A 25,979-nucleotide genomic window follows, 5' to 3' on the forward strand; every position below is an offset into this window, starting at 1 on the left:
ATAAATAGATAGATAGATATGTAGGAATAAGTAAATTTATTTTTTTTATACATTATAAAGGTTTATTTGAATTAATATCCTTTCAATTTTTTTATTTGGATAAATATGCATTAAAATTATTTTTTCCCCCCAAAATAGCTCCAATTAACTTTCTTATTTGAAAACTAAATATTTTCTTACACAACAAGAGTCATAGCATATTTTAGTATCTCAAACTAGTAATATAAATGAGTGAATTCTGTCGGTCATCATGCACATATAAACATGATCATATAATTCACACCACTTCTATTTGCATATCATTTAATATATTTATCTATAATAAATAAAGAACAAACTAAAAAAAAAAAAAAATACAGTGAGATGTATATGTCTTATTTCAGCTTGATCAATCCTTACTATAAAACAAATAAGACCCGGATTATTTTGTAATTAATTTTTTTTAAATAAATGTCAATAATGATTCCAATATTTGGTTTAGAAAAAATATCATTATTGCTATTTTTTAGAAGTGAGAAATATTATATCAGGACTCAGGATGCATTCAGAGTCTAACAGTGGGGCACCACGTGTCAAGCATGCCTCACTATTCTTAACACTGGTCAGTGTCAGTGTATTACGGTGGGACCCGCTTGACACGTGACGCCCCACTATTGGGCTCCTACGCAAACTACGTTAGGAGTCCTGCCGTAATATTATCTCCCCACCTAGCCCATTGATGCTCAGCATTCACATTTTTTCATTCCGCTCCACTTAAATTAGAAACTTATAATTACTTATATAAGACACTATTAATTAATTTCATGCAGGCTCCCAAATACTGCTATTTATAAATTTTGCAGTCTCTTTCATCTGTTTATTTTCAATTTGTCACTCAAATATTAAAAATAATGATAAAATCCAACCCATATATTTTTTTAAAATTAAATTTTCAATGATTTGAACGTAGCACGTGTAAATACATTTATCTGGATATTATATTTTGTAAACAACAATGTTTCGGGTGATATGTATGTGATTATCCTTATTTTATATTTGTCTGCTAATTTATCTTATTTTTTGATAAATATGAATAAATTTTAGGGCAAATTCAAGAAATTTGCTAGTGAAGGTGGAGGCAAAAAGGATGGAATAAAAATTTAAGAAAATAAAGTTAATAAAAAAAATGAGCGACTTTTGTTTGAACCAGAGCACCACAACGCTACATTTTTTTTAGTTCCATGATGCTTGTTCGGAATTTCAAATAAATAAAATGTTTATGGCACTACATGTAACTTTAAAAACATTATAGCAACACTACTACACTAATATAATAGAGCACTTAGAAGTTACTATAGTAGCACTACTGTGAAACCCTTTATGTAGAATAAAGCTGAACTCTTACATATTGAGACACTGTTTGGTGTGACGGTTGGAGTTTTGTAGAAACTCCAATGTTAACTGTGCTTGTATGGGAGCACTCTTGGGAACCCTAGGAAATTACAACAACAGATCAATACTATTAGGCCATTAGCTATTACAAATGATAGTAGAGCATTACGCCAACCTGAAGAAGAGAATAAAGTGTCATACAAAACAAAGTGCTACGCTATGAGAGCAACCCCTTGAACCTAAACTGGGACAAAATGCTATATGGTAGGAGCCACCTCTTAAATCATATATGCATGCTGGATGATTCTAAGATTAGAGAACAAACGAGGATGTCAGTGGGGGGGATTATGCGACCCCTTAACTAGAATGAAGCTGAACTCCTAAAATAAACTCCAAAGTTCAACGTGCTAGCGTGGGAGCACTCTTAGAATGGATGACCTCCTGTGAAGTTATACCAATAAGATAAAATCATGAGAACATTAGTCTAAATTGGACAATACCTCAATGGGTGAGAGTTCGAGATGTTAAAACAAGGAAGCTTCAGATTAAACTTGTTCAATTCTAAAGCCATTTTTTCCCCTTAAGAGAAAAAGTGCGGGCATTATTTGAGAAGTTCCACTAAAGAATAAAAAGAGGAATTTTTTTTTGACAAGAAGGGAGGACTTGACGGAAAAAAAGACTAAATAGGAGAGAATGTAACTCCATTGAAAGAAGTAAAATAAAGAAAATAAGAAAATTGGGCACATGATTTCTTTTTTTGGTTTTCTTCCTCTTATATTCTAATTATCCTTAGTTCCATGGATTGTATGTTGAATTTTGTCATAAACTTAGTTTTTATTTTATTTTTTCTTGTTATAGGAAGAGATAAAAAAGAAATATTCGTTATTCAATAATAATCACTTTTTCTATGATAATAATAATCACTTTTTCTATGATGAATCCAAAGTCTATTTCATCTTAAGTATAAAGCTAGCTTTTAGAATAATTTTTCTTATTGCATTTTGTCTATAGATTAGTTGACTAAAATCCTTAAAATTATAAGCCAATACTTAATTATTTTTAGAAATTAAAATTAATCCTAGGATTATGTGGCACATGTGCCTCAATTTATTGCTAAATAGCCGATCATGTTGACCTAGCACAAGTCATTAATTATTTTAAATAAAATATGTTCTTAATTTTTTAAACATATATATATTGATTTGACATTTGAAAAATATTAATATAATTATTGATGATGAAAATTAAATTTTGTTTTTATGAAACACGTTATCGCCATCTTGTTATATTTTTATTTATGACTCATATTTATTTTAATAACTCATGATATTTATTTTTGATAACTTAAGTTATTTATTTTCTTAACGCATAACTTATGTCATAAATTATGACAACTTATGATATTTATTTTGATAACTTAAATTATTAATTTTATTAACTCATAAATTATGTGATAACTTATGATATTTATTTTTGTAACTCGTGATAACTTAAGTTATTAATTATCTTAACTCATAACTTATGTCATAACTTATAATAACTTATGATATTAATTTTATAACTCATGTAATCCCTAAAATGAATAAGGGTTACTAACTTATGTTATTGATTTAATAATAAAAAATCAATTAATTTATTAAATTATCATAAATACTATTGGTTTGTAACCCCCTTGATGGATGGTGGTTAAATAGAGCATGATTTAGAGAATGAGTTATCTCTCTTCCTAACACACCCCGTACATTTCCCTCCATCAGAAAGTACAAAAAGTTTCAAGGGATTAAAGAGAGAAACTTCATCTCTTCAAGATCAAATTTCTTCAAGACAAAATTTCTTCATCATTAATACAGGTATGCGTTACTTTATTTTAGATATGTAAAAATCATGAATTTAAAAGATCTTGTCTATTATGTATTTTTTAAATTTGTGTCATAAAGTTCAAACATGAATTTCTAACACAACTTACAAGTATTTTTGAGACACCATCTTATAAAGTCATGCAATAAGTTTAGAGGATGTTAAAAATCCATTTCTCTCAAAAGCAATTTATTTTTCAAATATTTTTTTAATGGAAAAAAATCATTTCATTAAAATTCTTGAAGATTTGACTAAGGTTTTTTAATAGAGTCGAAAGGAAAAAATCTATCTCCATGTCATGTTGTACAATATCTCCTATTTGTAAGAGTCTAATCCCCGGGGAAGGGGAAACATACATTATTTCAAATAAAAGAAAATCTCGCCAAAAGAATTCCCGAGTATAGTTGTTACTTCATTTAATAATTCCCGGCCAGTATGAGATCCACATTCTCCGGGGCATACCAAGTGCTGCCCCGCACCGCTTGAGTCGCCCAACCCAACTTTTTACCACCCGATCATGGAACTTGACTTTTTCAAGTTGGTATTGCGCACCCGTTTTCAGTCGATCAATTCCTTGGGATGTCTTCATCTATCGTGTAGCCTTTGACAAGAGATCCAAATTAGCCATCCACAACACATCACAACCTCCTGATTTTGATGTTTGCTCGCTTCTCGTTCAGTCGCCCCTCCCATTTTAATATATGGATCAAATGACTCGCACTGCTTTCCGATCGACTGCTTCTATCGTTCAGTCGCCATGGTGAGGGCGGCCCGGGGCCACCTTTTTCCTTGGCTCGGTTGACTCAACCACGTCTAAACCCACTTTCGACAGTACACCAACAAAAATGACAATGTATTATATCTGAATGATCAGTAGATGGCCAAATCAAATAAAGTCTCATTCAAGTCTTTACATGGTTTGAAATTTAGGTGAGGTTCATGGAAATGTGACCATGCCGGCGATGACCCGGCAACAAAAACTTATATTTTGCAGTGTGTGAAGTTCTAACTATTGCAACAACCACATGCAATATAAATACACTATATGCAACAATATAAATAAAATCATAATAATCTCATTTGGTTTTCGTTGGTCAGCAAACAAAACCGTCCCTCAACATAACTAATAATGAAAACGAAAGTCTCCTTCCCCAACAAACAATTCATAAATATCACTGTACAGATTAGTTATAACACTTAAATTATTGAGGCATTTACATATATACCACCCAAGTCCTATCTATTTACATATCTAACACCTAATCATTATATATCTCCTTACATTGTAAGAGAAATTTTGCAAAAATCTCCAATTTTTTTTTTTGTTCAGAGTGTGTCCAATGAGAGAGAATCTTTTTTATTCATGAATATTTATTAAAGGTAATGAGAAATGATTATCGATTTAAATTATATTGTTTTATTGACATGAAATTAATTCAAACCAAATCAGTTTGTTAACTTAAAATACTCTAATCTTAATCAATTTATGAAATTCGTTTGGTAATTTCAAATGAGCAACTCGCTCGGAAGCTGAATTGCTCGGTGCTGATTTATCTCAAAAGCCGAGTAGATTAACTATGTTATGACCCGACGAATGACGAATGACGAATGCAAAGAAATAGACAATGAGATATGACACAAACAGAAGATAATGTATCGGATAAATATTCTAATTTAATCAATTTATGAAATTAGTTAACCCACCCCAAGAGATTGAATCCTCATTGATTTTTCTATCATAAAGAATACTAATTTTCCTCTCTTTTAACTTAACCTACCTTATTCCTAACTCTTATTTTGATCAAACAATAATGTATCATATTTGCCTGAGTAGTAGGTGGTCAGATAAACTTTTGAAATTTGTACAAGGCCAATGGAAATTTGAGCACGGCAGCAGTGACTCAGCAGTTCAAGCAATGGCATCAGCCACCAACCACATGCGATGTGTATGCATGTGTGTGTGTGTCTGTGTATATATACACTCATTTTAATGGTAGACGGAGATCCAAAACACACATAAAAAAAATAGAGGGACTAGACACCAATTTTTTTACGTGAAAAGATTCTAAAAGGAGAAAAAAAAAATTATGGGGTCTAGCTGAATCGAAGTAATCCACTATATACTTATAAGTATATGAGAGATGTTTTTTTGTCAATACAGGGATAACGAGTTTACAGTTTTACATTGAAAAATTACACTTTTATTTATATTTCTAAAAAAATATAAGTGTCATGATATTCAACAAGAATCGTAGTTTGACTACAACAAATGCAAGCAATGGTCGTCGATAGCCAGTAGTTGGCGACAACAGATGATTATGAAAGACGGTGGTCGACGGTCTTCGGCTGCTATGAAAGCCGGTGGTTGCTCATCAGCTCTTCTATTCAAAACAGACTCTATAATTCTCTTTTTCTCTTCTTCACCTACACTTTCAAGTGGAAGAAGGGGTTTATTTATAGTTTTATTGGGAGGGCCATTTTGGATCCCAAGTAGAGGGAAATTTTGATGCCCTTAACTCCAACTGACATAATATCTCAACACGGCAAAGAAGCTTCTCAATCAGATTGAAAAATATTTTATCATTCATATACTATGGGAGCAAAATACTAGAGTTGATGCTCTCTTCATGCTTGTAATTACAACGAATAGATACCTCTTCAAAAGGAGGTGGATTAAAAAATTATATTTTTCCCAAAATCTAAGACCCTTGGGCGATTCAATCCATCGAAGAGGGTAGAAGGAATCTTATTAGACATACACTATTAATTCTTTACTTTGGGATGGGATGTTGCTAGATGATGCTACCATTTTAGTTTGCCTCCGATGAAAGGTTGCAAACTTCATCCTCATTCATGATAAATTTTACAAAAGAACATTTGTTGGTTCATTTCTTAAATGTCTTTCCATCTGAAACTAGCTATGTTTTATGCAAAGTTCATTCCAAGATACGTGGGAGCACATGGGGGGTAGAGCTCTCACTCTCAGGATAATGAGGTAAGAGTTTTATTAGCCCAAGATCAAACAGGATGCACTAGACTTCACACTAAAATGCAAAAAAAGAAAAAAAAAAACTATCAAATGCACTCCAACCTCGCCTATGCACTGTCAATAGAACTCACATTATTTTTAGGCCCTTGACCTTTTACACAAATGGGTTTTGACATCATGGGATAATTTCTAATAGCCACCAAACAATAAAAAATTATCATCTTTGTTGTTGACTACTTCACTAAGTGGTTGGAAGCTAAGCCACTTGCTAAGATCACTGAAGCTAATGACAACTAATTTATCTTAAAAATATCATCTATTGCTTCAGTCTCCTCGCAAATATTATTACTAATAATGTAACTCGTTTTTTTGGGAAAGTCTTCACATCCTTTTAAAATGATCTCTACATCTAACTGATACACACAATATAGCTCATCCATGGGAGAATGACCAAACTGAGGTAATTAATCAAACCATACACAAAGCATTTAAGACTCTTCTAGGGGGTACTGGGTTGAAGAACTTCACATTATCTTCTTGGCTTACCGCACCACCTCAAGAGCACCAATCTGGGAGACACTTTACAAGTTATATTTTGGCATGGAGTCTGTCAATCCAGTTGACATTAGGGTCCCAAAACCTCGAGTTCAAGCCTACAACCCTAATGACATTAAGCAGAAATTTCAACATCTAGTTTTTCTCCAAAAAATGCATGATGTGACCCCATCTCAGGATTGCTTCCTACCATTAAAGGGTGGTCTACCACTTTAATCAGAGAGTTAAATCTCAACCTATCTCTATTTGAGATTTGGTTCTATGTGGTCTCGAAGCAGCCGGTCGTGACCCCCAATGCAAAAAACTATTTGCTCTCTAAGATGGTCCTTACATGGTCATTATCATGGCTAAGCCAAGAACCTTCAAGCTTAAGGACTATGAGGGAAAAATTCTTCTCTAAAGATAAACTATAAAGAATCTTTACAAATACTATCAATGACCATCTAGTCATATGATATTCATTTTGTGCATGTCATTGTTAACGTTTCCATTTCTTAGCTATTGCACTTGTATCTTTCATGGTGTTATTGTATCGCTAACTTTATCAAATGAATAAGATTCCTATTTTTGTATTCCATATGAACAATGCATCCAGAGAATATAATGATTCATTAATGAGCCAATTCATGCTTTTGATTTGAGAAATGTGCAACTTTAATTGCATTTTAGTAGAGCACGATTAATCCCGGGGAATTCAATCTAACTTCTCCCATCATGTTAATCGTCGAGTCTTATTTTGATAAATAACCTTAGATATATTAAATTGGTTGTACCACACCTAACCTCTTCCATATAGATTAAACTAGTAACCCTGGATAGGTTAAAAGTCATTAGTGGACTTCTAATGGCCTCTTCTATATGGCTTAACATTATCGAGAGATATTGAGATGTGCACCCTTGGATCAGTCAAAGATGTTCGTGGTTTTCCCCCAGAATAGCCTCATTAATCAGAAACTCTAAACAACATCCCACTTCTACAACAACATGAAAAAAATTCTAAGCGAGGCGAATATCCATCTTCACTACTTGAACACACAAAGGAAAATAAAATGCTGAGGGTGGGTAATAGCCAATGAATTGAAATCACTCAATAACATCACTAATAATTACATTAGTCATACAAATGCAACTGAGCATAGATAAAAAAAAAAGACAGGAAAAAACATAATGATAATCAACATCAACATTCTCCTCCTCCTTGATACAGACCAAATTATGCAAATCATTATTGAATAACGCAATAAGAGTTTAGGTTCATGTCAAAATTAGAGCTTCGCCTCCATCTAGACATTTTTTCTTACATAAATATACTACCCTTAGTTTTAGAATCCATCCAAAACTTTTTCAAATCTCAACTCTTCCCATCAATATTTTCAAATCAAACTCATTGAACCCCATTCAACCCTCTTTGTTTTTTTTCCCAAATCCCAACTAAACTCTAAGATCATCAAGCCTAAATCTTCTTGGTAAACCTTGCTCATTGGGATAGTCCAATATATCTCTCTGGGCCATTTCATGACATGTCATTGGATTGTATGTTCCAATATTTGAACTTAATCTTTTTGGAAATTTTGAATTTGGATTAATCCATTACCTCTTAAAACTTCAACTTTGAAAAATCCAGCTTCGAAATCTGTATAATAGAAGTTAATATTTTAATTGAGAGTTTTCTATGAAGACCACAACTCTAGAGATGTAGTTGATTATGAGGGATTGCCCTTTTAGAGATACCAAATTTAAAATAAAATAAACCATATTTTACACCTGTATGATAGAGGAAAACCTCTACTTCATATAAATCTTAAGGATTTTCATTATTCAAATGATTAGATCAATTTTAAGGTAATATTTATTCCCATCGGGGGTGGTATATTATTCTTCAAATGTCATATCTGATTATTTAGATAAAATTCTATCGAGATTTATGGTGGATAAACTCGAAAAAAAACCTTCACCAACACCCTTGCGATGCAAAATTGTATTCCTCTTCTAACGATTTTCATTATATTCCTTGGATGATCTTCTCCACCTCGTAGAAATCTAGATCTCTCAGATCTTTCCCTTACAGAATCGTCGCTCACATGCATATGAAAAGAAAAATGATTGAAGCTGAATATGCGAGAAATGCTCTTGATAATATGACATTCGATGAACCTTTGAGCGCCTTAATGATGTCAGAATGGAGTGATATTAGACTCGTTGGATTCATCTTATCAAAACGTTTGATCTATAAGCTTTCTGGATTCAATATCCATTTGACCTCCAAATTATGTCTGAAATGTTTTCAAAAGTACTTTAATGACTTGATTGAAGCTTGATTTGACTCTAATTGGATCAATTTTTATATTTTTGATTTTATCCATTGAGCCGGCCAATTTAACTATAAGTTTGATGAAATAAGAGTTTTGAATAAATTTTAATTGAAGTAAAATTTTTTTTTTTTTTCAAAAAATTAACTCATAATACTTATCATACCTATAAATTAAGCATATCAAATGATTATATACATTAATAAAGAAAAATATAGGATTGCATTTAAATATTCCAAAAAATAAATAAATAAATAAAATTTCTAGGTGTGGTCCCATGAATTCCTCATCAATGAGAAAAAGCTTATTTACAAATGAAACCTCCAAAGTGTATTTACTCTTCCACCGTAAACTTTCGGCTAACCTCTAACGATAAACACAAAAAGGAACCCTCCCGTCGATCCCGAAGCGCACCTGTCGTATTAAAGATAGGGAGCAGTAAGTGGGCCCACAAGGAAATCAGAGCGACAGTAAGTTAGTAGTTGGAGACCAACCCAACTGCTGCACTTTACTCGCCCTACCTCCCCTTATTTTACCATTCATCTTCCCCAACTCCTTCACCGCCGGCTCCCACGAAGCGCCATGAAGCCTGCTCAGCGCCGATCAGGTCGTCACCGTTACACCATCAACCTCTCGACTCCTTTTTCTTTCCATGTTTTCACATAATTTATGTGTTTTCTGACGCCGATCTCCGAAATGGGGCAGGAATCGGGAAGCAACTGTTGGTTGCGGCGGCGCTGGTGTTTGGGGTGGGGAGTTGGTTATACGCTGAAATCCAGTCTCCGCCGCCGAAGTTGTGCGGGTCGGAGGGTGGACCTCCGGTGACGGCGACGAGGATCCGGCTTCGGGATGGGCGACAGCTGGCTTACGAGGAGACGGGAGTGTCGAAGGAGAGGGCCAAATTCAAGATTATTTTCTGCCATGGCTTCTCAAGCACCCGACTCGACGTCATCCGAGCTTCCACTGTTAGTGAACTATACTACTTCTTGGTTATTTACCTAATTCGCGCTTTTGGGGGCTGTTTGGCTGCTGGACTTTGCGTAATTTCTTGGCAAACGGCCAAAATTGACTATTTTATTACCATGGAATCTTAATTCTCTTTTGCCCCATTTCGGCCTGACTTCTGGATTTAACCTAAATGACAACCGGCCAAAATTGACTATGAATCGTTCGCTTCTGCTTCTTCGAATTATTCTTCTGCTTACCATGCTGCTAGTCCCCTCAAATGTCTTCTCCACGTCACCCTGGTCGCGACTTCCTCGGTCCTGCTCGAAGAGAAGGAGAGGCGATCCTGTACTGGTTGAAGCCTCGAAGTCAACCGGGTTAGATTTGTAGGCTAAAAGAATGCGAGGGATTTTTATTGTTTCTATTTATAAATTTTGATAATTTTAAAATCATTAGTAATAAAGAACGTTAATCAAAGGATATATTTTAAATTAATAATTAATTAATTTTTGTAATTGCTTAATTCATAAGTTTCCGGGAAACACTCAAAGAATAGAACGTTTTTCTACTAGGAAGTGATGTGTGAGAGAGATAGAGAGAGTACAACAAGGGGTAGTAAGTATAAGAAGGTGTTTTTTTTGAGGGGAGATGCTGGCTGGTTGTGGGGAGATGACTCGGATATGTCAGGAACTGTCAGTCATTAGAGAGGGTTTGCTGCCCAGCTAAGGGATGGTCAGAATGCCCCCCTTTAAGTTGGGTGATGAGTATATGTACGAGGAGCTGCATCAACGAGGTTTGTCCCGGACGAAACCACAAACGACCGCATAGTTAGGTTTTTTCTCGCTTAATTGTATCCAAGGGCGTGTTGTGATGCTCCCTCCTTTTGTAAATAAATGAATAGATAAAATACAAATTTTTTATTTCTGGTAATGATTGCTTCTCCTTGAGTACTACGCGGTTCTTGTTACATCAGTATTGTCAGTGATATTTTGTTTTTCCATGTTAATGTGATATATATATATATATATATATATATGCGCAGGATAGGGCATTGTATCCTTTATTTCTTCGTGAGTCTTTACTCCCCCTTATTATTATTCTTCTTCTCCCTCTCCCTTGTGCGTTGTTACTGATCTTTTGACATGAAAATACTCCCAAGAATCTTTTCGGTCGATTCCAGCCTCGAAAGTCTTGATTTTCTCTGCAATAGAAGTGAGGGAGATTCATAGTCTCTATGTTTCTGACCCCGTAATCCAACTTCGGCCGACTGCCAACCATTAGTGGACGATAGGTCATTTTCTCCGAATTTGATTTTCTATAAAGATCAATTTAAAATTGGTCTTCGCCTGTCGCTTTGTAAGGAAATTCGATCGATCTTCGGATGGTACGGGGTTATTCTTATTCAAATTCTTCCCAACTCCATGGCCTTCATAATGACTTTCGTTCTCTTTTGCCGAAGGATGAAGATCCCTTGGTCGCTTGAATTGTTCAACTATTTCTTCTCATTCCCGTCAAATCTGTTGAATGCGTTTTCCCTTACTTTCATTCCAATAAATAATAGTATGTACAATCTATTTTAGGTACATAATATTATGCATAATTTATTTTAGGTAACTTAATTAATACATATTCATAATCTAAATATTCAGCTAAAAGGAAAGAATCTTGTGCAAATATAATATTTTCATTTTTTGCAGCATTGCGAAGAAGGAAACTCTTTATTCTGTCTGGTTTCCTTTATTCTTGATTGATATTCCCTCTCAAATTGCTGAAAAAAACTGATGACGTTGTCGAGAAAGAGCCTTAGTAAATATATCAACTGTTTGAAGATCAGAAGTGATATGAGGAAGAGATATAACACCATCCTCATAGGCTTCTCAAATGGAATGACAATCCACCTCGATGTGTTTTGTGCACTCTTGAAAGACGGGATTAACAGCTATCTGGATAACACTAGTAAGCTGAGGAAAAACAAGCTCAGCCAGCACATCCCGAAGCCAAATGATCTCGGAACAAGCAGATGACATAACATGATATTCTGATTCAGTAGATGACTTAGACATTCAATCTTGTTTCTTGCTCTTCCAAGAGATTAAAGAGTTGCCGAGAAACGTGCACCATCCAATAATAGATCGACGTGTATCAGAACAACCAGCCCAATTAGCATCATTATAGACTGTTAAGATGATAGGAGACTCCGCAGAAAAGAACAAACCACGATGAGAAGTATCTTTCAAATACCGAACAATACATCGAACTGCAGCTAAATGAAGATGTGTAGGTGCTTGCATAAATTGACTAACTTGTTGCACAACAAATGAAATATCAGGACTCATAATATTCAGATAATTGAGGTTCCCAATCATTTGTCGATATAGAGATGATTTAGATAGAAAGTCACTCTCATTTTGTTGATATTTGACATTTACTTCCAAGGGAGTACAAGCAGAACGACCGTCTTGAAGACCAGCCAAAGGAATGAGTCCCTTCGTATAGTTGTGGTGATGAAGAAAAATACCAGCGGGAGAAGAGTGAACCTCGAGTTCTAAAAAATATGTTAATGACCCCAAATCTTTCATATGAAAAGAACCCTGAAGACGTTTCTGTAGCTGAGACATCAATTGATTGTCAGATCCTGTGATAACAATATCATCAACATAGACTAATAACAAAATAATTCCCTTATCAGTCTTGCAAAGAAATAATGATGAATTATACTGACTTTGAATAAAAGAGAAACTAAGAAGGGTATTGCGAAACTTTTCAAACCAGACTCGTGGAGCCTGTTTCAAACCGTATAGGGACCGTTTGAGCTTACAAACATCATGTGAATGTGTAGAAAACAAGCCTGGAGGAGGAGTCATATAGACATCTTCTTTGAGATCCCCATGTAAGAATGCATTCTTAACATCTATCTGCTTTAACAATCAGCCTTTAGATGCAACAATAGATAAAACCAGCCTGACAGTAGCCATATTAGCCACAGATGCAAATGTTTCTTCATAATTAATCCCGTATTCCTGTCGATTGTCAAGTGCTACCAATATTGCCTTATATCTGTTAAGAAAGTCATCAGATCAGAGTTTAAAAGAATAAACCCATTTACAACCAATGAGTTTAACACTTGTAGGATATTAAATAACATCCTAAGTGTGATTTTCTTGAAGTGCCTGAAGTTCCTCTTGCATGGCTTTGACCCAATAAATCTGTTTAACAACCTAAAAGTAAGAGACAGGAACAGTAGTATTAGTTAAAATTACAGAATACCCATATCTATCTTGAGGACGGATATCCCGGGTTGATCGTCGAATACTTGATGCACTTTCAGGATCAGAGTCGGAAATGATTGAAGGTGAAGTGAGCAGGCGTCGTGTGTAGACGATGTCCGGCTTGAACCTTTTATCAGTAGAAGAATTATCAAACTGTGGAAGTATAACTGTCTCTGGTGTCGACACATGATGTTGAAAGTAATATTCATGTTCAAAGAAAATCACATTTCGAGAAATATGCCATCGACGATTAATCGAATCATAACATATAAAATCTTTATGATTAGGATTGCACCCCATTAAGACACATCGTACTGACTGAGCTGCCAACTTATGACGTTCATGAGCAGGTAGATGAACAAAGCAAACTAATCCGAAAGTATGTATCATATGATAATTAGTTTTTTATCAAAAAGTCGATAGTAGAGAGACTCATACTTCAATTGTTGAGATGGTAAACGATTAATGAGATAAATTGCAGTAAATAAAACTTCAGCCCAAAATTTAGCTGGAACAGAAAATTCTATTAGTAATGTGCACACAATATCCAATATATGTCGATTTTTTCGTTCAATAACTCCATTTTGCTGCGGTGTATAGGAAAATGAACGTTGTGAAACAATACATTTGTTATGGAGAAATGCTTGAAACTCATGAGACATGTATTCACCGTAAAATTTTAATTCAAACGGAAAACTGAGTTTCAACATATGCTAAAAATGTTTGAAATACAGTAAATATATCTGTTTTGGAATGCAAAAATAGATCCAAGTAAATTGGCTGTAATCATCAATAAATGTCACAAAATATCTATATTGAACATGTGAAATAACTGGCGTAATTCCCCAAACAGCGTAATTCCCCAAACATCACTATACATCACTATGAATAATGTCAAAACATTTATTGCACGACTGCCTGAAATAGTAAAAGGTAATGTCTTACTTTTTTTCAAGTTTACAAACAAAATAGTCAACTACTAAAGTCTTATCTGTAGAATAAAGAACATCACTTTTAAGTAAATGCTTCAACACCATATCATTTGGATGACCTAGTCTTTTATGTCAGATGCTTGTCTTATTCTCAACAACTGCAGAACTTAATGACATTCTGGGAAACATTAAATTGTAATGGAAACAACTTGCCCACTTTATGCCCCTTCGCTATCATCTTCCTCGTCACCTGATCCTGCACAATACATCCATCACGAGAAAAATGTACATCACATTTATTATCTACAATTTGACCAATAGAAAGTAAATTAGTAGATTATTTAGAAGAAACCAAGACATGTCTGAAGGATGAGTTAATATCACTAATTGCCATAATTGGAATATTATTTCCATCAGCAACCTGAAGGAACAGAGGAAGCGGTCAAGCAAGCGACACAGAGGAAGCAATTAGGGCTAACAGGACGAGCTCTCCAGGCGAAGCAAACGACTTGAAAGATTCAGATGCTAATATTCTACGTGGCTCTGATACCATGTCAAATAGGCTGAATGTTTTTTCCTTTGCTTTCATTCCAATAAATAATAGTCTGTACAATCTATTTTAGGTACATAATATTCTGTATAATTTATTTTAGGTAACTTAATTAATACATATTCATAATCTAAATATTCAGCTAAAAGGAAAGAATCTTGTGGAAATATAATATTTTCTTCTATGCAGCATTGCAAAGAAGGAAACTATTTATTATGTATGATTTCCTTTATTCTTGATTGATAATTCTGAATCGGCCAGGACGACTATGTTCAGTTTGCCGCCGGTTCCAAGATCCATTTGGTGGGCCTTGAGAATAAGATAGAAGATTGAAAAACAAAATTTATGGTTGGCTCTTGCACTAGTGTCTGGGGGATCGACACTGTTCCCGTGGACTGTGAGGTGAAGAAAGTGAATACACTTTTGGGTAATCTCAGAGATCATAAGGCGCTAATCAAGGATCAGCGTCTCTGATTATTTCAGTATCTCGATCCGGATGGGATAGGGTGTATGCTTCAACTTGACAGAAGCAAGACCATGACTGAAGGGTTATGCGCATCATCTGATGCTCAGGAAATGGCCAGAGAGAAAGCTGTCGAGAAGAGGGAGACTTTGAAGAAACATTGGAGGAAAAGTGATCCTCCCTCATTTAGGAGAGTTGAGGGTCAGTCTGTCCCCATTGGATCAACTGAAGAAGGTACTGAAGGTAAACAAAATTTCCCCATTTTAGTTTCTTATATATATGAGTATGTGTTTATATTATTTTGACGTTATTTGACGGGAGCGACGAGGATGTCCTCGAGACTCATGGTGTATCGGATTTTGGGATTTCCGCTGCGACTCTTGGTGGGACTTCGTTCGTGGGCTTCCATGATTGAGCTGAGGCAAGTCACACTTCTCTTCCAATCTCGGTAGAGACCGAGTTGGGAGGAGAACCAAGAGATGCTGAGAGGGTGGAAGGTGACGTGGCTTGGAGGCCAAGAAAGGCTCCTGTCCCAGAAACTGAGCTACCTCCTCCGGAGAAGGGATCCCATCCGAGTGGTTGTTCTCTCATGACCGAGGGGCTGGAATTTGGACGAGCGGTCATCACACTCTTCTTGATAGATATATTGAGTGGTATCCTTTTACTCTTTTGAATAGGGACTACCCGCCGACCTTGATGGAGGCGTTTCTGGTCTCCCACTTTTGAAAGACACTTGAGAACGATGGACCGATGGGATTTGCATCATGTGGTCGATCGCTATCATGTTCTTGCATGGGAGGTCTCGCATTTTGTGGGGATTCTTTTGGACTAGGCCGAAGGGAAAGTTGTGAGGGATGCCTTGTGGATGGAAAAGTTGAGGCAGGGAGTTAACTTGGCAGAGGCGAGGCTGAAGCTGTCTATGGAGCATAGGGAGTTAGAGGCTCATGAATACAAGACTCTTCTTAAAGAGCACGAAGAGTTGAAAAAGAAAGTCTCCTCTATGATTTCTCAGGAAGAGCATGTTGAGGGTCTTTCTCGTCAGATTAAGGTTGACACATCTTTTACAGTAGAGAGATTTGTGAAACATGGGCTGGTCGATCTCAAGTGGCGGGATATGGAGGAGTTCGACTCATTGCTTTTAGATTCAGAAGGTGGAGAACAAAAGGTGTCGAACGGGAAGTCGGACGACTCCGAGTGAGTTGAAGAAATTGGCAAAGAGGGTGATGGAAAACCTTCTAATGTATAGAGCCTTCGAGGTGATCTCTCTTTTAGCTTTCTTTTATTTTGATATTTAAACATGCTCGTATGAAAATTTTGTGAGTCAGTTTTTGTAAGCATGCTTTATAATGCAAGATATTTATTTATTTTCTTTGGAATTTGAGGGTTTAGTGCCTCGAGTTTTCCTTCCTGTGCTCCACAACTGCTTTTTTTTATGAGTGATTTTCTGTTTTTCATGATTGGTTGGCAAGCGTGTGGATATGCATCAATGTCAATTAGGCGTAGGGCATCCGTTCTCACACTCCTCGCAAAGCTTGTTGCCGTAGAGTGTTAACTTTGTAAATTGGGCGGTGCAAGACGATCGTTCGCGCACCCCTCACGGAGCTTGTCGCTGCTAGGTGTCGATTCATTCCATAAGACTCGCGCGATTGTTAAACACCTCTCACAGAGCTTGTCACTGTCGAGTGTTAACTTTGTAAATTGGGCGCAAAACGATCTTTCGTGCACCTCTTCTCTAAGTGCAATGCTAGGCTTCGCTCCTTATGACTTTTCCTTCGCACCAAACCACCCCCCACCCCTCCACCCCCCGCCGCGCGTGAAGCTCAATATCGATACTTCCTTAAGTTTCCTTTTCGCCATCTTGGCAAAAACCCTAACTTAGGCTTGACATCTCCTTTGTCGTTTGACTTCCAGGTAAATTCACTCGCCTCTACCATCCCCCCTACGCGTGGATTTATTAACGAAAGTATCTATTCAGCTTCCCGACTCTCGCTTCACCTGCTTCTCTTCGATTTCCCTATTGTTCGATTCCTCTTCTTCTTCTCCTTCAATTTCCTGATTTCCTCTCCCCTGGTTAACTAAAGCGGGACTTCACAGATTTCTACATTAATTACAAGAGATAAATCAACATCGTCATACAAGCAACAACATGACACAGGCGTCTCCCGCTTGGTAGCGGAAGCGGGACGTCCCGTACGTGAGCGGCGAAGAGTTTGCTTGCCTGGACTAGTTCGATCTAAGCTTTCTTGTGTTGTAGACTGGCTGGTCGTCCCTTGAGCTCACTCGTATTTAGCTTTTTATTATATATTTGTGTTACAAATCCTCGCAGATCATCACCAACACCCTGAATCCCATCCTAGAAGTGTTTGTATCGTGTCTGTTGCTATTTCAGATTTCCGGGCATCGTGTCATATTTTTCCTTTCAAGCGTGTTGGTTGTAACTACCTATTTGTTTTTTCTATTGTGATTTGGGTTAACTCCATTATCTCAACATCTTTGACATATAGAAGAGGGATGCTCTTATGAACCAGTTTACACACACAATCAAAGGTTTTCTTGAGATCAATTTTAGCACCCCCAAAAAAAAAAAAACTTTCTAGAATTTAAGGAATTAAAATTTTTGGTTTATTAGCAAATGAAATATTGTCGGCCGTGACTACATACTGAATGAGGTTTCTTGAGTGGGGGAACGATATTGGGTAGAGATTGTTTGCTAAAAGTTTAATAATGACCTTGTAAACTGTGTTACAAAGGGAAATTTGATTGTAACCATTAAAACTGTTGTCTTGCTTAATGTTTGAGGATGAGGAAAGTGAGGCTGTGCTTTAGCAGCTGTCAAAAAGGTCAAAGATCGTTTGACCTCAAGAGTGAATTGACTACCTACTACATCGCAATCCTTTATAAAAACCTTTGAGGTAAAGTCGTAATATAGCGTCTTAAAATTATAGTAAGGTCTAATTAGGATATCAACCTAAGCATCTTGGAGGGTGCGGCTGCATGAGAATGTACATAGGAGACTATGATTCTCAGTTGTTATATAGTGAGGATAAGAGCCAAATTACATCACCGACAATCTCAGTAGGGCCAACAACAATAATATTGTTCCAGGTGATCTCCTCAATAAAGTTTTTTTTTCTTCCTTTCTTTAATGGAATTATAGAGGGAGCCTAAATCATCTTCCCCTTTAGTAGTCCGAGTATCTTTGGCTCATTGTTGGATCTATTAGGTCTTACAAGCAGTAGCCATAATGAAATCACTTTAAGATTTTCTTAGCATTATCTAATAAAGATTGGTTTAAATACCACAAATCAGAGGTGGTCTTATGAAGAAATGTAATTATTTTAAGAAGACCTTTTCAAAGTCTATTTGAGAAATTTAAGCTTATTATACAACACATAAATAGGAGACCCTACCATACCCGGGCCAAGCTGAAGCAATAGCATCCATGCAATTGCTGTGGTTCAAAATTTCTTGAGTACAAATCTACATCTCACAGTGGGCAAATGACCTAATGTGATTAGGCAAGGAGAATGTCAAGCTGCCAAAGAATGCAATGGTACAATTATATTTATTTGATCATTATTATATTTCAGGTCCTCATTTTGAAGACAATGCTGGGCAAACTAGAATAATAGGCTATATCTACTTAAAAATAATAATCATTTATCCTATTTTTTTATGCTCACTCTAAATAAAGACATCATTCAAAACGATTAGGCCATACTCATGCCATCATCTTTGTCATCCTGCAAATTCATTATGTATTAATTCATATCATATTATGATCTTCCTACACTATAATCAAATTATTGTTTTCCCAAAAGTTCTGGCATTCTCGATGGTCATGGTCAGGCATCCCTAACTTAAATCTTACATTATATATATATTTTTCATTTATAATATTAGCATTAAAAACTTTTATTATGAGACTTATGAAATTGCTAAACAATATTAAATCATCTTTCTTAAAAATGAATCCTGACCCTCAACTTTTTTTATGATAATCCTTTCAAATATTTGAGAACCCTCAAACATTTCTAATATTTTTTAAAAGAATTTTCGCACTCATAGATAATTTTACTCCGACAACGTGAGATTATCTTACAGGTAGTATCAATCACATTCTCTCCATATATCTCTATGATATAAAACCAATTTAGTGTTAACATTTAGAAAAAAAAAAAAAAATAATTGGCATTATTTTAACCAAAATATATATCTTTTCAAAATAATGAACATATTATTCACTAGGCTTTTGTCCCGACATCTCACAACAAAATCCGATGGCATAAAGAAAAAATCGGCACCTCTCAGAAAATAATATGACTCTTACCTTCCAAAATCAAGTTTCTAAAAAATATTGGGGAAAAGTTGTCCTATCCTCTATATATTTGGTTAATAGAATTGCTTTAGATGTTACTAATTTCAAAAATCACTTGAACTATCTTGCAAAAATTTTTACCATCATCAACTTCTCAAAATTTCTTTCAAAACTTGTTGGTTGTGTTTGCTATGCTCACATCCATTCGTAACTCTTAAATAAATTTGATACTAAAGCACTTACGTGTCTTTCTAAGATATTTATTCACCCAAAAATAATATAATTGTTATCATCTGATTATTAATAAGCTCTTTATTTCTAAAGATATCTCTTTTGATGAAAAACATCGTTGAAATAGGAAAATATTGAACTAACAAAATGGAAAAGCCTGGTAGGATGCAAGTGAAATTTTTGTTAAAATATGATGTAGAAGGAAACATAGCATGATATAAAACAAGATAAATAGTAGAAGGGATATATGAAACCTATGGGAGAAACTACCATGAAGGATTTGTCCTTTTGTGAAATTGAATATGCTTTTTATCCTTTGTTTTGCTATTAATCTTGAGGTAAAATTTTGTTTTTATATGAGAATATTGAAGATGAAATCTCCATTGAGATTAACTAGCTCTTTCATAAAAAATAATGTATGCAAATTTAAGAAGACACTATATGGTTTTAAACAATCCTCAAGGGCATAGTTTGGCATCTTTTTGAAGGCCAAATTTGAAATGGTATATAAACAAAATAAAAGATATCATACACTCTTTATTAAAATATTTTATTGACTAATACTTTTAATTTTTATTGTGTACTGATAATATAATTGTAGTTGATGACAATGATGGAAGGGAACTACTCAATAAAAAGCTTGTCACTGTGTTTAAAACCAAAGAATTCTATAAGCTCAAATATGTTTTGGGTATAAATGTAGCTCAACCAGGCAAAAGGAAATTTTTTTCACAACAAAAATATATTATAGATCTTTTGTGAATGATAAACATTATTGATTATAAGCCGGATGAAACACTAACTGAATTAGGTCAAAACTTAGATATATATAAAGAAGGCACAAAGTCAACATTGGGCTATATCAAATATTAGCTAGGAAATTATTCCATGTATTCCACATAGCTGAGATCACTTTGGAAATAATTCTTACAAGTCAATTTATGCAAAAAAATAAAAAGCAAAAAAAATAAAAAATAAAAAAAAACCAAAAGAATCTAATATTCATAATGCCTGCAGAGTTTAAAGGTATCTTAAATCAAACATCGGAGAAGAAATTTTCAATTCGAAGGTTTAGTGATGCTGACTATATGGAATCATCAATGGCTGGGAGATTTATTTTAAAATGTTGAATATTAATGTGTGAAAATCTAGTAACATGGAAACACAATAAATAGCCTGCTGTCTTAAGAACAAGTGTTAAATGTGAATATAGCAATCACTCGAGATACATGTGAACTCTTATGAATTGAAAATTATATTAAAAAATTTAAAAACCTCATGCAAAGCAAGCTTTTCAAACACTTCCTCTTTTTTTAGTGCACAGATTTAAAGGTCACCTAGAAAATATAAGAAATAGACTGTTGTTCCCAAGTTTAGTCTATAAGCTAAATACAAGGATATGTTTCATTCAGAAAAAAAAACATTCTCATATAGATATTTTATTCTAGTTTAACATAAATTATATTATCAACAATTCTATTTTTCCTATGAATGTACTAAACATATTGAATTTGATTGTCATTTTATTCATATGCTATACTTTAAAAAAAAAAAATCTGTTTTCCCTAATGTTTCTTGTTCAAACTAAGTGATGGATATTTTCATCAACGCTCTACATCTCTTATTTTCGGTTGTAGTAAGTTGAAACTCACAAATATATGCTCTTGCTTCAAAGAGAATGTTAGCAAATTATACATCAATGGAATTTATAGTAGGAAAGCATATGTATCAATTAAACGTGCATTTATTCCCTCAGTATTGTGTTTTCTCTCTTTATGCCTATCATGTCCGTGCACACAGTTACTTCTAATCTGCTGCTGAATCATGTCTCAAACAGCTCCTAATATAGGATTGGATGTAATGATGATAAGGAAGAGCAGGGAAATTTTTTGTTCTCTTTTACTCAACTTTATGATATTGATCTCTTCCCTTTTTCCCATTGACTTGTCATATAAATGCCCTAAAGTTGGCGACATTTTTACTTTAGCCAAATGCTTATTGAGGTATAAATGTGTTCTACCCATAAGTGTCAAACTGCATACTTAATAATATATTAAATATTTTGTGCACATTAAGGAACTGAAATACATGGGCCAAATACATATCACTTCATGTATTCCCAATTAGACATAGAAATATAGGCGGAAAACTTCTTAAAACCTCAAAATGCACATCAAAAGATGGCCAGCACAAAAGGTTTTGTTTCAGGATCATGCAGAAACATGGAACTCTCAAAACGAAGAGGCAGCTTAGAAGATGTTTTGGAGCCTGCAATTAGTTCTTTAAGCCTTGGACCCGCAAGAAAATACTAAAATGCAAGAGAAAAAATATCCCTTGCATTCCAAATTTTGATTTTGGAAACTGCAATATAATTTGGAGTGTTCAAATTCTTTTCTTGATTTAAAAATTTTATACATAATTATCTTGGTTCATAAGTTGAAAGCTTGTTCTTCATATTCATCCATTCAATATATTTTTTAAAAGTAGAGTGTCAAAATAGTCCCCCGATTATTTATATGAGGTTTATAAATATGTCATATTAGTTCACAAATTCTTTAAATTGAGGGTGAAATAGTCCTTAGTGGAGACTATTTCAACTCATATTAAAAGTCTAGGGACTAAATTAGTGAAATTATTTAATTTGAGATTAAAACAACCTTCTGCAAAGAGTCATTGAACTATTTTGACATTTTCTTTATTTTTAAAAGAAATCATATGCAATGATAAAAAGAAATATGATATTAACACTTCGATCTCATTCACCCTTCTTTAATGCATGGAATGCCAAATCAAAATTCATGCTAAACTATATATGATTTTGTAGTTATAAGCATTGCTTTTATTGATTGAGCGTCATGTATACAGAAGATGAATAAGATCGAAAGTAGGGATTAAGTAGCTTTGGAGATCAAAAATTGGGATTAGATTGTTACTTTCACAAAGAACACGATAAGGTTCTCTGTTGGCATCCATTTGGCAATTCATTTGTTGTGGCTCATCTTGGGTTAAAGCGGAAAACTCCCTTTAGTCGGAATACTTAGGGTTGACCAAGCCACTACGAACGAATTGTTGAAGGGTATAGTCCACCCCAAGTTTAAAGTACTCCTCCCGACCATCATCATATTGCTTTCTGGAGACCAACGAAGTAACCTTCTCTTTCAGCTCAGTGTTTTCCTTCTCTAGAGCCGCTATAGTATCAAGGGATTCTTTGCTGGCCCTCACAGACTCGTCGAACTTGAGCTTTAGAAGGTCTTGGTTGTCTCGAGCCCTTCTCAGATCCACCTTCAGCGAAGCTTCCTTCTTTTGAGTTTCCTCCAGTGACTGCTTCACCTGGAGCAATGACATCCCTAGGAAATAGGCGTTCTGTGCCGTCATTAACTGCCACAGGCCCACGTTCTGGAGAAGATCTTGGCGACCGAAGCCCCCCATAGCGTGTTCGAGCTGTCCGGACCACATCATATTCATCAACGTCGGAGGCAATTCTCTGTTGGCATCTGTCTGAGGGTACCAATCAAATGATCGGTCCACAAGGCCGAACCACTTGCTGGCATCCTCCGATATCCATCTAGTGCTCTCAAACACAGGCTCCCACGCTGACCCCCTCTTTCTTTTCATGGGAGGAGGGTGAAGCATCTGTTTCCTCCATCAACTCCCTTCCCTGCCGATGTAAACTGCTCCCTCACGATAGGGTGGAGGCTCACTCTCTGAGGATGAAGCCGGCTTCTCCGACGAAGAACTAGATTAAGAAGAGGGGACGACCTAACTCGCCTTGTCCTTCTCAAACATAGAAACAAAGGAAGAATCACTGGTCTGAGAATTCGGCAGAACGACAACAATCTGCGGCATACCATCCTGGACCTCTCGACAGACGAAGAGGGAACCACTATCACGGCTCTGTCTGGAGTTCCTTCGGAAGAGGGCTTCCTCTCGTCACCTCCCTCTGCATTAACAAAGGGAGAAGAATGTTTTCGAAGGATAGCAGGGAACTTACTAGTAACTTGGTCCTGAATAACAACACTATGAGCAGACACAAAGACAAGGTATTTTTGCAGCCACATTGTAAGGGAGCAGATCCTCATCTCCTACAAGATTACCTGACTATGAGGGATGCTTCTACTTTCGACGCTTAGTAGCCAGCTTTTCCTTCGCTTCCCTTGCTCAAACACCGTCAACAATATCCGAATCACACTACAACGCTTTCATCATCTCACCCGCCAACGCACGAGTAACCATCGCCTCTGCAGTATATTGTGAGACCGACAAATGACGGCCGGTCAGCCTCTTCCTGACGACATCCATGCTCTCCGGGTGAGACTTCGGTTTTGACACTGAACATCCTGTCGGCTCGTGTCGAATCCTCCAATTATCAGAGCAAGAACCAACCAAGAACTTATTCTTCCAGTCATTTATTTTGCTCTCCACCCCTATCAAGTGGAGCTCTTTTTCTGCAGAGAACATGACAAAGCCCTCTCTATCGCCCTTAAATGAGAAAAAAATATTCTACAGGATGTGCTCCCGCCGACAGAAAAGAACAGACAACATTATCACAGTTATGAATTTCGACTTCACTTGCACCAAAATAACTCCATATGTGTTAAAGACACTCAGGAGCTCAGTGCACAGAGGCAACTGAAGGCCGTACTTGAATTGGTCTTGGTAAAAAAATCAGATCCTTACCCACAGAAGGTCCGTCGCCTGCAAGGGTGACGCTGCCATGCATAACATTCCTCCTCTGCGATTCCCTTACTTTGTTCTCCGTTAAGAATGAAGAGTCAACACCCTTAATGGAAGCCAAAAAGGGTGGGAGAGTATTTTGGGGCCATTGAAGAAAATCGAAGACGACCGAAAAGACGTGACGAGAAAAGAAGAAAAACTAAAAGCTCGGATGCAGAAACTAGAATGCGTAAAGTAAGAAACAACGATCCCACACCTTATTTATAGGGTAAACTCGAAAAATGAAGGGTCACACAAGGATGAGCAACATACCAAAAGTCTTTTCAAATTTATTCAAATATTTTTTCATTACCAAATAACATTATTACATGTATAAAAGAAAATTTACATAAAAAACCATTTGCTTAAATTTTCTTTGATTCAACTTCAAAATATATCAATATATAATAAATTAATTGGGATTATAAACTTCATAAAATTAAAGTTACTATATATAACAATTTAACATTTGAAGTTGTCCACGATTTACTTGACTCAAAATTTGATTTGCGCTGCAACTTAAATCTTGGTCTTCCAGCAGAGCAGGGCTAATACTCAACCTAATTTCACCCCTTACGATTAATGAGTAATTTCTGTAATATCGCACATTAACATGAATTAATGGACATATTTTGAGTAAGAAGCGGGCATAATTACTCTACATCAAACCACTGTAATAAGAAAGTCTTTCAGCTAATTGTCCCCTTTATTCTTTTGGCATATATATATTTATCTCTATTTAGGTAAACCCCCGAAAAGTTAGCGAGTTTCCCATTATGTTAAGTTTAAGAAAGCATCTAAAAGTGGGGGCACCGCCAATAATTTTGGGCTGCTAGTGTAAATTAGTATATTTGACTTTTTAATCCTAAGATTTCTTGTGAGATTGCACTTAATATTAGATTAATAATATTAGAGAAGGCTAAGTTAAATGAAAAAAAATTCTTCTATATATATATATATATGTATGCGTTGGTCTTTTTTTAAGTTATATGTCAATATGCCATGTTCAGTATTGAAAAGACTCAGGTAATATTCAAATTTGCTTGATTGAAGAAAATTAAGTAATATAGTTTATAATATGAAATAATTATCTTCATCCTCAAGTTATAGTTTATAATATATCGGTCGCTACTCAACAGGTCGCTTCGGTTTACTGAATTCAAGCAAGTCGGCTGACTGATTACCGCCATACTAAAATTCAAATTTGAGTACATATGTTGAATACAATCTATACGATTAATGAGAATATACACTGTATTAATAGCAGTTTTCATAACTATTCCCTCATTTTTGTATTTGTACAAAATCCACCTCTATAAATAAGAGGAAAAAATATGAATAAAGAGACTCATCACCGACTCTCTCAATAGACAACCCCTAACGGGCTATACTTCCTTTTTCTCTTCTCTTCTTATTCACTCAATCCCAAAACTCTTGGGGCGTGTTCATAAAGGACAATTTAAGATCCAACAATATA

The 25,979-nt window shown here is 35.4% G+C and overlaps 1 protein-coding gene across 1 annotated transcript in view; it reads left to right on the plus strand.

Annotated features, from left to right (window-relative positions):
• The first annotated feature begins 9,449 nt into the window (after positions 1-9,449).
• The window catches only part of LOC110025706, a 20,642-nt gene continuing 4,112 nt past the window's right edge, over positions 9,450-25,979 (plus strand). The window contains exons 1-2 of the mRNA XM_020726364.1: positions 9,450-9,688; positions 9,787-10,046. Coding sequence (XP_020582023.1) covers positions 9,664-9,688; positions 9,787-10,046 — 285 coding nt within the window. The 5' untranslated portion in view covers positions 9,450-9,663. The remainder of the gene's footprint in view (positions 9,689-9,786; positions 10,047-25,979) is intronic.

Source organism: Phalaenopsis equestris, unplaced genomic scaffold, assembly GCF_001263595.1.
Source record: "Phalaenopsis equestris unplaced genomic scaffold, ASM126359v1 Scaffold000002, whole genome shotgun sequence".
Lineage (NCBI taxonomy): Eukaryota > Viridiplantae > Streptophyta > Magnoliopsida > Asparagales > Orchidaceae > Phalaenopsis > Phalaenopsis equestris.